This window comes from Sminthopsis crassicaudata, chromosome 2, assembly GCF_048593235.1.
Source record: "Sminthopsis crassicaudata isolate SCR6 chromosome 2, ASM4859323v1, whole genome shotgun sequence".
In the NCBI taxonomy this organism is placed as follows: domain Eukaryota; kingdom Metazoa; phylum Chordata; class Mammalia; order Dasyuromorphia; family Dasyuridae; genus Sminthopsis; species Sminthopsis crassicaudata.
Window position 1 is genome coordinate 209413406 of NC_133618.1, and position 14384 is coordinate 209427789.

The window sequence follows — 14384 nt, forward strand, 5'->3', positions numbered from 1 at the left end:
AATAATTAATCTTTTCATAAATATTTCTAGCAAGCTACATTAAGTATTATATTGATAATCAGGTAAATAAAACATTATTGCATATTTATTCAAATTCCATTTTTCTGAAATGTTTATTGTGGCAGGTATTTGTCTTTCATTTCAGATCACTGTCATTGGTCGGTATGGCAGTACAAATGCTAGAGCGAAAATCCCATTAGGATTTTATTATGGTCATACCTATATCTTGCCATGGGAGAGTGAACTGAAATTAATGCATGATCCTTTAAGAGGAGAAAGTGAATCTTCAAATCAACCAGAAATTGATCAGCATTTAGCAATGATGATTGCCTTGCAAGAAGATATACAATGCAGGTTAGTGGGGGATATTTAGAATGTTACTTAATACTTACTTGAACTACCAGAATGAATGAATGACTGAGCATATATTGTTTTGTTTTGTTTTTTGCTAAAGCAATTGGGGTTAAGTGAGTAGCCTAGGGTCACTTTGCTAGGAAGTATTAAGTGTTTGAGGCCTGATTTGAACTTAGGTCCTCCTGACATCAGGGCTGATCCTCTATCCACTGCACTACTTAGCTGACCCAATGAGCATTATGATAAGTGATAAATGTGCAAGAAAAATAATACAATCCCTGTTAATCAAGGAGTTGATACTCTGTACAAAGCAATGACAGTACTTAAAATTAATTTGTATGGCAAAATGTAAGGTATGAAAGTCCTTTATATTATATCACTAGATCTATTGTTTGTTGTCTGAGGAAGATAGAGGCAGGAAATATGGTAAGCTGCCTGAGGGCCTCTTAGCAAAACTCATGATTGTTGAGCCAGATTAAAATACAAAGTTGAGAAATATTTAACAAAATATGTAGTCTTGTGAGTAGTCAATCTATCCAGCTATTTACAGGACAGTCCAGACCTAGAGGAGGAATTAATAGGAGGGAAAGGTTTTATGAGTAACCTAGATGGTGAGGCAACCAAATAAAAGTAAAGAGAGAACATTTCTGTGGAGGTACCTTCATATGTTGTATGTTTGTATAACATGAAATAAATTCCTTAAATATGAAAAAGAAGGAATTAGAAAAATATGTATTACATCATTACAGAAATATTTAAATGAGTGTTATGTTGGAATTTTTAATTTTTATTTTTTAAATTAGTACTCATTCCTTTTTCTTTCATGTTGATAACTTTTAACATGTGTTCTTTGTGGTTTATTTCTTTGCATGTCTTTTTATGTATATTAAGAAAAAAAGGTGCATATAAAACTTCGCATGTTTTCTTCCTAGGTACAATTTAGCTTGTCATAGACTAGAAACCCTTTTGCAGAGTATTGATCTTCCTCCTCTCAACAGTGCCAATAATGCACAGTATTTTCTGCGAAAGCCAGATAAAGCAGTTGAAGAAGACAGTAGAGTATTTTCGGCCTATCAAGACTGTATTCAGTTACAGCTTCAGCTCAATTTGGCCCATCATGCAGTGCAAAGGCTTAAAGTAGCATTAGGTGCAAGCAGGAAGACTTTGAGAGAGCTTCCTGAAACTAAAGATTTAATTCAGATGTCCTCCACTGAGCAATTACGCACAATCATCAGATATCTCCTGGATACTTTGCTTAGTCTCCTTCATTCTTCCAATGGTTTGTATTGTGTTTATTTGATTTTGTTTACAAGTAACATAGTTGAGAGCATGGTTACTTTATCTTTTATCTTTTTGGAGCTGTAGCTTATGTATAAATTTTGGAACCTGTTCTGTCTAAATGAAAATATATTCATGCATGCTAGGATTTCTTGTTATTTTATTTAATTTCTTTGGTAAATGTTTACATAGAAGTTTAGGTTCTTTCATGATTATTGTAGGTTTGTGCTATCTTAATCCTTGTGTCTGTGAATTGTGATATGCAAATTTGTGGTTACTTGAAAATTTACATATTAAATCCATTGTTCCAATGTAATCGAATTACTTTAATGGAGATGATTAAAAAAATCATATAGGAAAAATTAAAGATAGTCAAAGACTTCTTCTGAAATTTTCATGCCTGTTATCATAAATTTATTGACTATTGCCTAAACTATTATAATAAGTTCTGGCTTGATTTTTCTTCTTGATTAGATTTCCACCAAATTCATTTTCTGACAGAAGAGATTTGAACAGGTGACTCCTCTAGTCAATATATTACAGTGATTCCTTATCACCTCTAAGATTCCAACAAAAATCAAGATGTTTTCCATATAAAGCCTATTCATAGTGTGTCCCCAACCAGCCTTTACAGTTTTATTACAAATATATTCTCCCTTCTGCGTTTTGCAGCTAAGTATGTTAAGAAAGAAGCCAAAGAGGTCGTCTTATTTTTTAAAGTATATAATTTTTTGTCTCTATGCCTTTGTATTGACTTTTTCATTCCTTGAATATAATCCTTCTTGCTTTTCTTTTCTGAGATTCCCTATTTCCTTCACGATTCAGATCATACATCTTTTTCTACATGAAGCCATTTGTAATTTATCCTGAGATTCCAAATTACAAAATTTCCTTTAGAAATTTTCTCCTGAAAAATATCTCCTTATATCTTTCATACACATTTAATTATGTATGTTGTTTCCCCTCATATGTAAGCTCTTTGAGGGATTTATTGCTTCACTTTTTAAATTTTTTTTATTATTTTATTTTTTATTTCACATTGTAGCAGAAGCCTAGTGTGTAGTGGGTACTTAACAATGCTAATTTGTTTCTTGACTAATAATATTTCCCCTTTCTCTCCAAAAACAATTAAGAAACATAACATAGAAGAAGAATTGAACATGATTAGATTTTTAAGTTTGAATGACTTGATTGAGTAATGACTTTGTATTTGCCAAAATAGATTTTTAAAAAAAATTTATGTAGTCATCTTAAGAACATTTTTAAAAAGCATCGTTACGATAAAATTTCCTTTTAATTTGGGAAACCAATCTTTTTTCCTTCTTTTAACAGGACACTCAGTTCCTGCAGTTTTGCAAAACACATTTCATGCTCAGGCATGTGAAGAGCTATTTAAGCATCTGTGTATAAGTGGAACGCCAAAGATACGTTTGCATACTGGACTTCTTCTTGTTCAGCTCTGTGGTGGTGAAAGATGGTGGGGACAGTTTCTTTCCAATGTTCTTCAGGAATTGTACAATTCAGAACAACTTCTGATCTTTCCTCAAGACAGGTAGGACAGGAGTTTTGGGAATTTCCTATATAAAAGGACTTGATGTGGCTAGGTTTCAGCATTCTTGAAATGGAGATTAACAAATATCACAATTTTTTGTAAGCATGTTCTTTAAAACATTGCTTGAATCTTGAGTCAAGAGTGGTGAGATTTCCCAAAGAGAGGTAATCTGAAGCTTTTAGAGGAAGTGGATACAACCTGTGGCATTTTAGGTTCATCATTTATTCCTGCTGCTCCTCAGGGAAATAGAGTTTAAAAACTATGTTTTTTAGTGAAGAAGTCCAAGTAAATTATATTCATCTTTTTCTGTATGTACTGAAACTGCTTGTTGTTCTTTTGAATTGCTGAAACGAAGAAACTTTAAAATGTTGGAGTTTTAAAAAGGAGAAAATAAATATACTTTTAAATATCGAATATTTTTATATCCCTTCCCTCATGAGTTCATGTACACTAATACAAAATATTATGTAATTAAAAAATATTTTTTTTTATTTTGGAAATAAAACTGTTATAGGTTTTAGCCACTCTGTGATCATCAAAAGGAAGCTTATTGTAGAGCCATTTTGTTTCTCCTGCTTCTTTACTGCATTTGATTTCTCTAGAAAGCAAGCTAAGAGCTTAAAAATATAAAATAATACAAACTTTCAGGGTCCTGCAGGATCTAGTCCAGCCTATATTAACATTCTCATTAGTTATTACTCCTTGTTTTGTATTAAACATTTCTATCCCGAAAAGCAAATAATTATAAAGTACCATAACAAAACAAGCTCATTTTGTTGTTTCTGTCATTAGCATTACTTTTTTTTTTTTTTTTTTTTTTTTTTTTTTTTTTTTTTTTTTTTGAATTGCTGTATTTTAAGAGTGTAGAGTCAAATTAGCTATTTGATGAACAATTAGTACAAATAGTTATTGAGGTCAATACTATTAGTAACCAGTTGTGATCTTGAGAAACTCATTTTCATTATTTATGAGCTATGATTTTTAAACTTGACATTCTATAATTCTGTATTTTATATAGCACATATTATATTTCTTGTAAAGTGTTCTCCTAATAATTATTTCTTAGGAAATTAAGTTATAACCTGTGTAATTTGTTATCCATGGCTTATAAGCTATTTTTCTATCTTTAATGCAAACTATATAAATTTTATTTAATTGATATACAGAAATATATTTTAAATCTACTTTTGATAGTCCCAGATGTGTTAGCAGGGAATAAAATGCTCAGTGTTCTGCTTCTTTGTCTATTTTTTCTTCATTACTTTATTATCTAATTAAGGTAACATTTCACTCCCATTTCTATTTTCTTTTTGTTACTTTCTTTTCCCCCATTCCCATTTTCTAATTTTCTTTTTAATTACTGTGGATCAAATTAGATGTGTTTATTTTAAATGCATTGCCCTAACACATTGCATTTTCTTTCCTCAGTTATAAATGTATTATAATTTTAATCATAAAATATATACACATTATTTGCTAGAATGAGCCTTTGAGGTCATGGCCTATCCCCCCATCTTGTTACAGATAGGGAATCTGAAAATGTGAGCCAGTCGGTGATTTAGGGAGGTCACATGGCTGGCCAGGATCAGAGTCTGGATTCAAATCCTTGTTGTATAGGGCTTTAAATTTATTTTCCCCTTGTACTGTTTTTCATCACTTTTGGGACTAATCATTCTTTATTATCATGTACAAAAAAGCTATATCAAGAAAACTTAGTTGTAAAAGTGATAATTATGGATTTTGTCTGTATAATGCAATTTTTCTTTCTTTTTCTTCTTTTTTAAATAGGGTTTTCATGTTGCTTTCCTGCATTGGGCAAAGATCACTTAGTAACAGTGGAGTCTTGGAAAGCTTACTTAATCTCCTGGATAATTTACTTTCACCTCTTCAACCACATTTACCCATGCACAGACACACAGAAGGTAATACTTTAATGATCAGATACTTCTGTCTTATAATAAACAGAATATTTTGTGTTTCCTCTTCTTTTTCCATACTTATAATAATTCTATTCTTGACTCAGAGTAAAGGAAATAACTCTATCAATATTTTATTCTTGGAAAGAGAAATTTGTCATTCATTGAGGATTTTTTTCTGGGAACATTTTTTACTTTGAACAGTATGGTGATATTTTGTTCTTTGTGCATTCATATCTAGTTTCCTTTATTGGTAAAATTATTGGTATCTATAGGTTTGTTGTTTCTTTTGTCTTTAAAAAGATGAATTGTGCTGTTTCATGAGTCTAATCTTATTTTTGTCTATTTTCTTTCTTTGACTTTTTTCTCCATCTTGTAGGTGTGTTGGATATTCCCATGATCAGTTGGGTTGTAATGCTTGTGTCCAGATTGCTAGATTATGTTGCAACCATTGAAGATGAGGCAGCAACTGCCAAGAAACCTTTGAATGGTAAAGAAAGGGAGAGATTTCTGACAGGTACTAAATGTTTACATTAATATGTTAAGAGAAAATATAATGGTGATTTTAGAGTTTCCCAGTGCTCCAAGCGTTGAAATGTATTTGAGAACTAAAATATAAACTTGATCCTTGTAAATTTAGATTAATGAATAAAATTAGGTCATGCAGTATACATTTTAATAATGAGCTTGATGGAAAAATAGATTTTTTCAGGAAGGGAATTTTTTTGCTTTTTAAAAATGAACATGGAAAATAATTAGTATGACTAAGTATCATATAAACCCTGCAGTTTACTAAAATCAACAGAGTAAGGTTTATAGTATGTGTCATAGTTTGTATCTGTAGTCCCCTATCTTCTTTAAAAAGAATCTCCTCTTTCCTCTGTTGTTCTGATTGTTATTTATTCTTTTTTTCCTGCCAACAATAAATTTGAGGTGAAGGTGGGTAGTTTTGTACAGTGGAACATTTTTGAATTTGGAATCAATTGGCCTAGTGTGAAAACCTGACCCCGATTTTTATTATGGGGTATGTTTATTCTGTAACTATATATAAAATATATCAGTAAAGTGAAAGGTTTTGAATATATAGCCTTTAAGTTATATTACTACTACATTGTTACAATCTCAACACAGTAAAAATGAGGTTATGAATAAGTCTTGATCCCAGTGGTTTTAAAAGAGAAATTGGGGGAATATATGGTTTAACATACATTCCTCATTTGTATTTAGATTGCGTTTTTGAGAATGAAAAGAATGATGAAGAAGACAAGATTATGAAATGCCCTTTTCACCATTTTGTTTGTTTATATTCTTCCACATTTAAAGGCAAAAATTGGGGAACAATCATGGTAGTAAACAGTATCATAAATTATAATGCAGTGTTTTATGATTTGTAATTTCACTCATATACTTTAAGGAAATACTGTCTTCACATGAGAAAAAAAAATGCAGCTGCTTCTTTGGAAAGGAGCATTACACTGTGAAGTTTACTTTTATCAACATGTTATTAACTTTATGCTTGCTCAGGCCTTTACTTTGCTCCAATGTAAAGAATATTTATAGTAGATACTTAATACTGTTTTCCTTAACACAGTGTATGTCGTAACAGTGATGTAAAAAACTAAGGGAAATGAATCCATGTGGGCTGCATTTTGACTTTGAACATCACAAGTTATCATTTTGTTGTTTTTGTATATTTATTTGTTGAAACATTTTTAATCTGATCTGGCAACTCTTGGGGAGTTTTGCATACTGGGTGTGACAGTTTTTGAGTTTGATTCTTCTATTTTAGGGAAAAGAGCACTAAAATAGAAGTTAGTAGCCCAAGGTATAATTTTAACCCAACCACTGAGAAATTTATGAAGTATCATTTCTAATTTTCATTTCATTTTCTTGAAAACTGTAACTTGAATTATCTTCTCTAAATTATTCTGAAGAGTTATGTGATTTACTTCAAAATCTGCAGTACTGAATTTGATAAAATATTTACATATTTTAATCTTTGAAAGGAAATATTACTTATGAAGCTAGAAAGTGTTGACTTGTACATTTCATTCTTAACCTATTTATTCTTTTTTGAAACGTATGATGATTTGAGAAATCATCACTCAAATCAATCAAAATGATTGGTTCATTTTTACCAAACCAACTAAATAATTCTTTTTAAAGCCTGTAGAAATTTTAGAGATTTAATTAGGCATATGATAATATAAAATTAAGGCAAACAATTTGTAAATCAGCATTCTAGAAAGTTAGTTACAAATGTTAGATACAAGTTAGATACAAATGTAAAATGTTTTCTACAAACAAGAAAGCCACATTGTCTATTTAGTAAAATTCTGTCAGATATTTCCCTTGAGGAGTTTTGAAATTTTTCTTTCCCTTCTGTGCCCATCATACTCCTTGAAGCCTATTAAACATTTAACTTTATGATGCCTTATTTACATCTTTCCTGATGGTATTAATCAGTAATTATTAATGAAGCATTTTTTCCCTATCGAGTTAGGTCACCAATGGAGTTTCATTAACAACAGTCTGCATACTCAAAGCCTAAATAGATCTTCCAAAGGCAACAGTAGTCTTGACAGATTGTATTCCAGAAAGATCAGAAAGCAGCTTGTTCATCATAAACAGGTAATTTTCAAGGTTTTTAGAATGTTATTCAGATATACTTTAATTCTGTAACTGAGATATTTCTGTTTTTATCTTCTACCTATTCCTCACTTATAGGGTGCAGGTTCTTTTGGGAAATTTTTTAATTGCTAACCTCATGTGTCTTATTACAGTAATTCATTTTGTGTTTTTAAGAATTGCAATTAATGTGGATAGCACTAATTTTTGTCAGTTTTCAGAATGACAAATTTTGTGTAGTTATCTTCTTTTTTTATGTCGCATATTTTATAATAATTTAAATTGATTTTGGGAATCAATTTTCTTGATATTAACATTAGCTTCAACTTAATTCCAGTGTCTTAAAAAGGATGGACTTGTAGATTGCAATTAGGATGCTCTAATTTGGAAATAGAAAAGATAACTGTGCATCTATCTTATTGTGGGAAAGGAAGATAGGAAGAAAAGGGGAATAGTTATTTATATAGAACATATTATATGTGAAGCCCTGTGCTAAACACTTTACAAGTATCATCTACTTTGATGCTTATTACTGTTCTGTGAGGTACATGTTGTTATTCCATATTTATAGTTTAGGAAATAGAGGTTATGTGATTGCTTAGGGTTACAAACTAATAAGTATATGAGCCCTGATTTCAGACCCAGATCTCTTGTCTATTATACTGCACAATTGTAACCTTTGACTGGTATCCCCAGTGTAAATACATCTAAATAACATCTAAAGAGCCATGTACAAATCATTGCAGTGTCTTTGTACCCTAAGGACTCATGGGAGCTTTCCAAGTGATTTATAGTTGAAACCTTCCATATATGTTGTCTGCTACATTAGAATGTGAACTGCTTCATTGCAGGTGCTGTTTCTTCCATTTAAAATTTTAGTGCTTTTCACATAATAAGTGCTTAACAAATGATGTTCTTCATTCTTATATTCATTGATCTATATTTATTTCTGTTGTTTGTAGCCAAATAACTATTGATTGTGAATAGAACTCTTTGATAAAAGTATAGTTTACCAAGGAAGGAATAGTTTCTTTTCAAATGTAATTGATTAAATTCTAACAGAGTTTAATCTCATGTGTTAGTTACAACTTGTAAGATGTTATGAAGTCATTATTTAATTCAAGCATTTTTGAGGCACCTCCTTTGTGCTAGATGCAGGGATATAAAGATCAAATAATACATAAATTATGCTTGAGTAGTTTATATTCAACTAGAGGGAATGATGTTTAGAGATAAGTAAAGAAAAAATAGATTCAAAGTGAATGAATGCTAATTTCATAAGAGGGAAATTATTACATTCACAGATTCAGGAACTCTTTCTAGATTTTCCCAGTTTATTGCATTCTGGTTCATTGATTCCTGGTGACAAAACACCTCGCAAACCAAAAGTTGTTTTTTTTTTTTTTTTTAAACAATATACTACATTTAAAAATTGAAATAGATGTTTATACTGTTCTTTTAATAAGAGAAACTCCATATGTGTTAATCAGGAAATCGCCTTCTTAGTACCTAACTGCTTGGAAAATAGAACTATTGATCAGAAAGTTACTTGGCAAGCTCAACATTATAGCAAAGGGAATTGAATAATCTCTTAAGATAGTTTTATCAGGGTAAATTGAAGTAATTTCTCACCTAAATAGTTTGTTTTTCTGGTTAGTGAAATACATGCTTATATGATCTCCCTGTATTCATTTTTCTAGCCCATCATTAGTACTTTATTTATTGCTGTAGTATGTTGTCATGTTAGTCTTTCAAAAATTAAAGTTTTATTTTTAAAGAGCACTGGTTTTTTAGAGTACTGTCTGATATTTGAATTTTATCCTAAAATCTCTACGAAAATTTGAGAGCTTTTCTTAATCTCATTAGTAGTGGCTTCATTAAATATATTTTTAGTTATATTTCAGCATATTTCTTTAGATGACTATTTGCATTGTTATTTGTTGATTCTTGTACATGTTTAAAACAATTTCGTTATATAACATTGATATATAGCAGCTAGTTGGTGCAGTGGATAGAGCACAGGCCTTGGGTCAGGAAGACCTAAGTTCAAATCCGGCCTCAGACACTCACTAGCTGTGTCACCCTGGACAAGTCACTTAACCTGTGTGCCTCAGTTTTCTCAACTGTAAATTGGGGATAATAATAGCACCTACCTCCCAAGGTTGTAGGGTTCAAATGAGGTAATACTTGTAAAAGCACTTAGCACAGTGCCTGGCACAGATTAAGTGCTATATGAACAAAGCTTTCTCTCTCTCTCTCTCTCTCTCGCTCTCGCTCTCTCTCGCTCTCGCTCTCTCTCGCTCTGTCACTCTCTGTCTTTCTCTGTCTCTGTCTCTCGCTTCTCATATATATAAATACTTCTTTGCCATTATTTCATTTTTAAGTGAACAATTTGCATGTGAATCAAGTATTCTATACAGTTTTTATTGGAAGCTTTGGCCCAGTCTAGATGAATGCTATATTTCTGTGGCTTATATTTTTATTTGTTAATTTTTATTTTTTAGCAACTTAATTTATTAAAATCAAAACAGAAGGCTTTGGTGGAACTGATGGAAAACGAGAAAATACAAAGCAACAAAGGATCATCGTACAAACTTTTGGTAGAGCAGGCAAAACTAAAGCAGGCTACATCAAAGGTATTGTGATCTTATAGCTTTTAATTTAAAAGCCTACCTACTTCACAAAAAGTAGTTGTCCATTTTATTCTTTTAAATAGTAGATTTTTGAGGTTTTGATCCATACCAATCTTTACTATTCATTTAATTCACCAGTCACTTGAAACCTTAGCTTGCTTGTTAGTCTTTTAACTGAACTCCCTTGTAAGACCTTAAATCAGATCCTATGTAAAAAGCATTTTGATACTTGTGTAGTTTTAGTTTAATCTTAGATTATGTAATTCATATATTTCTATTTTGGTCTTTACTTACTTAATTGTTAATGAGACTTATTTATTTTAATATTAGAGCATTAGATTATGGGCAAAAATTAGTAGCCCACACTCATACCTATTGTGCACAATACCTTTTTCGAGTGTTAAGCTAGGAGACTGAATAAGCATTTATTTAACAACAATAATGTCCCAGGCAATGTGCTAAGCGCTTTTACAAGTATTACCTCATTTGATCCCTCCAGTGAGCCAAGTTGGGAGATAGGTACTATTATTACCTCCATTTTATAGTTGAGGAAACTGAGGCAGACTTGTCCAGGGTGACACAACTATTGGGTGTTGGGGCCGGATTTTAATTCAAGTCTTCCTGACTCCAAGTCCAGTAATTTATCCACTGTGCCACTTAGCTGCTAGAGATTACTAAATTACTGGGAATTAATTTTTGTTTTACAAGTTAGAAGAAAGTGATGAATTGGGCTTTTCTTAAGTTTCCTAATTTTTTAAAAAGTTCACTAGCAATAACTTTAATTAAAGTTATACTGCTATGGCTTTACTGATTTTCCCCTGTAAAACTCCTCAATGATTATTTAAAAATAATACATGTTTTTAAAGTCTAAAATTTTTATGTATATTACCTAAAATGTAAATGTGTATATTTAATGCAAATGTATTCAAATGAATTTATTTCAAAGTGATTAAAATATTCTATTTATTATCCTATAAATTTTAAAAGGAATGAATCTAGAATGATATTTACCCTCCTATGTTTTAATACTTTTTTATATTTTCTTTACACTAAGATATTGAAATAAGCGTGTTTTTATGTCACTACAAGGCATCTTAGAAAGTGTTGATTAGTCTTTATATTTTGGGAGACTTGATTTTTTATAAAGTAGTTATTCCACAGCAGGAACATAAGTAGTTTTTTAGTTGTAATGTGGCAAATGTCATTGTTAGAACAAAAAAGCCAAAAACAGAACATAATCTATGGATCTAAGTATATTGTATTCTTGTGGCCATTTAATAGGCTAAAACAAAACCTTTGATACCATCTGCTTAAGATTTTGAACAGCTTGTTTTGTGCCACTTCAAAACAATCTCATGTAACATTTTATTTCAGAGTAAATAGTCATTAATACATCATAAAACAGTTTCACTCTGACATTATAAAACCCTCAGCAATAAGTTGAGTTTCCCTAAGTTCTATTAATAATAACTCTCTTCACTAATTTTTTTGGTTACAATATTTTACAATATTCGTTTGCAATATTTTTTCTGTAATAATGACTCCCACTTTAAATTGTTTTGTCTAGTCTCATTTAGGCTGAGTATATGTGAGAGGAGGGAAGAATAAGAGCATTGTGCTAGGTTTGTTAATATTTTTGTATTCTTATCAGTATAATCTTAATGCACCTTTGCTGTATGAGAGGAAAAAAGTTTATTCTGCTTCCTACTAGTTTTTTTTCCAATGTAACTTGTATTGTAGTCTATATTTATTTATTTAATTGCAGCAAGCTTAGTAACTAATGGTCTTTCCTATATCTTCAATATTTGAGTATCATTCCAATGAGTTGCTTAATTATTATTTAATTTTTCCCATAGAATTTGCTAAATTAAAAATTTTGAAATCCTCTCCTTCTCCCCCCCACCCCCAATTATCAAGGTTTCATTTTATATGGTGTACCTCATACTAATTTTGTAAATAAACTTATACTATTAATGGTGTAAAGTTTTTTTGAAATTTTTTATACAGCACTTTAAGGATTTAATTCGTTTACGTCGTACTGCGGAATGGCCTCGCTCTACATTAGACACAGAAGTCTCTACCACAAAAGAAAGCCCTGAGATAGAACCACTTCCATTTACTCTGGCCCATGAACGTTGCATTTCTGTAGTACAGAAACTTTTGCTCTTTCTTCTGTCCATGGATTTTACTTGTCATGCAGATCTCCTTTTGTTTATTTGTAAGGTAAATAAAAGAACATTTCATTTATGTTTAAAAAAAATTAGGGGGACATGTTAGAATCAGTTTGTTAGATATTACTCAAAAACAATGTTCTAAAATTATAGTAATAATGGAGGTCATACTAGTAGTTAAGTTTCAGAAATTGTTTTGTAGTTTGCAAAATGCTTAACTCTCAACTCAGCACAATATGTAGGATATGACATTTTTGCTCCCTCCTCATTTTTTATGTGTCTGTGTATACACACACACACACACACACACACACACACACACACACACACACACACACACTACCCTGATCATTTTTTTTTTTTTAATCACTATATCACTCTGCCAATCAAAAAGATGAAATTAAATTTGTACTCTGCCCTGTGATTTCATGCTACCACATAAGAATTCCCTCTTCTACCAGTTTGATTTTATATCTCCTCTGCAACTTTGAAAGTTCCCTGGGGTGCTGAGAGGATGTCATCTATTCTTCATCTTTTCCTCCCTCTTTCTCTGCCATTCCCTCACCCCCCCCCCCCCACCACCACCCTCCCTAACACACAGTTTAGTATCTATCAAGGTAGATGTTAAATCAGGTTTTTTGGGTGTAAAGCTACCTCTTTGTCTGCCATTATGTACTTTTTTATACATACTATTGTGTACAGTCTTCTTGTACACTTTTCCTTTTTCCCTCTTACACATCTTATCTCATCTTTTTCTTTTTTTTTTTTATCTCATTATTTATTTCTTTTCACTCTTGCACCTTCCTCCACTCCCAACCCCTTTCCTCTTTCTTTTTTTTACAATAGCCTTAGACATTACAAGTATTACCTTCTTATAGATGAGGCAATTAAGGTTCAATGTGCATTTAAGTGATATTTTTTGCAGTGATGGTTAATATTAATATTGATGCCATAAAATATTGAAATAAGATGTTTTTGCTTTGCATTCAGTTTTTTAAAAGTTTTATTTATAGCATTCATGAACATACTCTGTTTAATAATTCATTTGAAGTAATTAAAATAGAGAATAGAAAATGGAATAATGAAAAATTTTAAAGATAAGTATATCTTGTAGCTCTAGTAATAAACATTCTAGATAAATGTTGGACCAAAATTATTAACTCTTAAGAAAGTATCTTTCTTAGAGGTTATTTTGAGATCAAAATATATCTTAAGTTGCTTTAAATTTTACAAATTAAAATGATATTGTTGATATAGTCTTTATTTTCTGGATGTTTGTTTATTTCCCAAATTTTTTTTAAGGTTCTTGCAAGAATTGCAAATGCCACTCGGCCAACAATTCATTTGTGTGAAATTGTAAATGAGCCTCAGCTGGAAAGACTCTTATTACTTTTGGTTGGAACTGACTTTAATAGAGGAGATATCTCTTGGGGTGGAGCTTGGGCTCAGTATTCTTTGAGTTGTATGCTACAGGACATCTTAGCAGGTAAAGTAGAATTTTTTTTTCCCTCAGCACATTTAATTTGCTTTGACTTTAATTGTTTTAATATATAATTTACATATTTATTAATTACATTACATATTAGATGTATTATTATAAATTATATAGGTTATATTTTATGTATATAATAATAATCAGAAATTACTATAGTAGTTTATTTTATAGCTACAAAATTTCTGTTGATACTAAAAAATACTTGAATATTGTGTTGACAGTCATTATTACTTGTATATTTATATGTTGGATTAGGATTTCCTTTAGCATTATCAAACCCATCTAAAAATTTTTTTCATAGAAAAAATGAAGAGATGCCATCTACATCCAGAAAGAGGACTGTGGGAACTGAATGTG

At 30.9% G+C, this 14384-nt stretch overlaps 1 protein-coding gene across 10 annotated transcripts in view; it reads left to right on the forward strand.

Moving 5' to 3' along the window:
* The window catches only part of BIRC6 (baculoviral IAP repeat containing 6), a 297131-nt gene that overhangs the window by 135733 nt on the left and 147014 nt on the right, over positions 1 to 14384 (forward strand). For 9 of the 10 annotated variants that reach the window (XR_012486168.1, XM_074288148.1, XM_074288146.1 and 6 more), the window contains exons 28-36: positions 146 to 354; positions 1287 to 1633; positions 2965 to 3184; positions 4973 to 5106; positions 5480 to 5617; positions 7604 to 7731; positions 10233 to 10364; positions 12369 to 12584; positions 13835 to 14018. Coding sequence is in view for 9 of the 10 variants with exons in the window: in XM_074288148.1 (XP_074144249.1) it covers positions 146 to 354; positions 1287 to 1633; positions 2965 to 3184; positions 4973 to 5106; positions 5480 to 5617; positions 7604 to 7731; positions 10233 to 10364; positions 12369 to 12584; positions 13835 to 14018 (1708 nt within the window). In the remaining variant the exon portion in view is untranslated. The remainder of the gene's footprint in view (positions 1 to 145; positions 355 to 1286; positions 1634 to 2964; positions 3185 to 4972; positions 5107 to 5479; positions 5618 to 7603; positions 7732 to 10232; positions 10365 to 12368; positions 12585 to 13834; positions 14019 to 14384) is intronic. The other variant, XM_074288151.1, reaches the window with a different exon arrangement.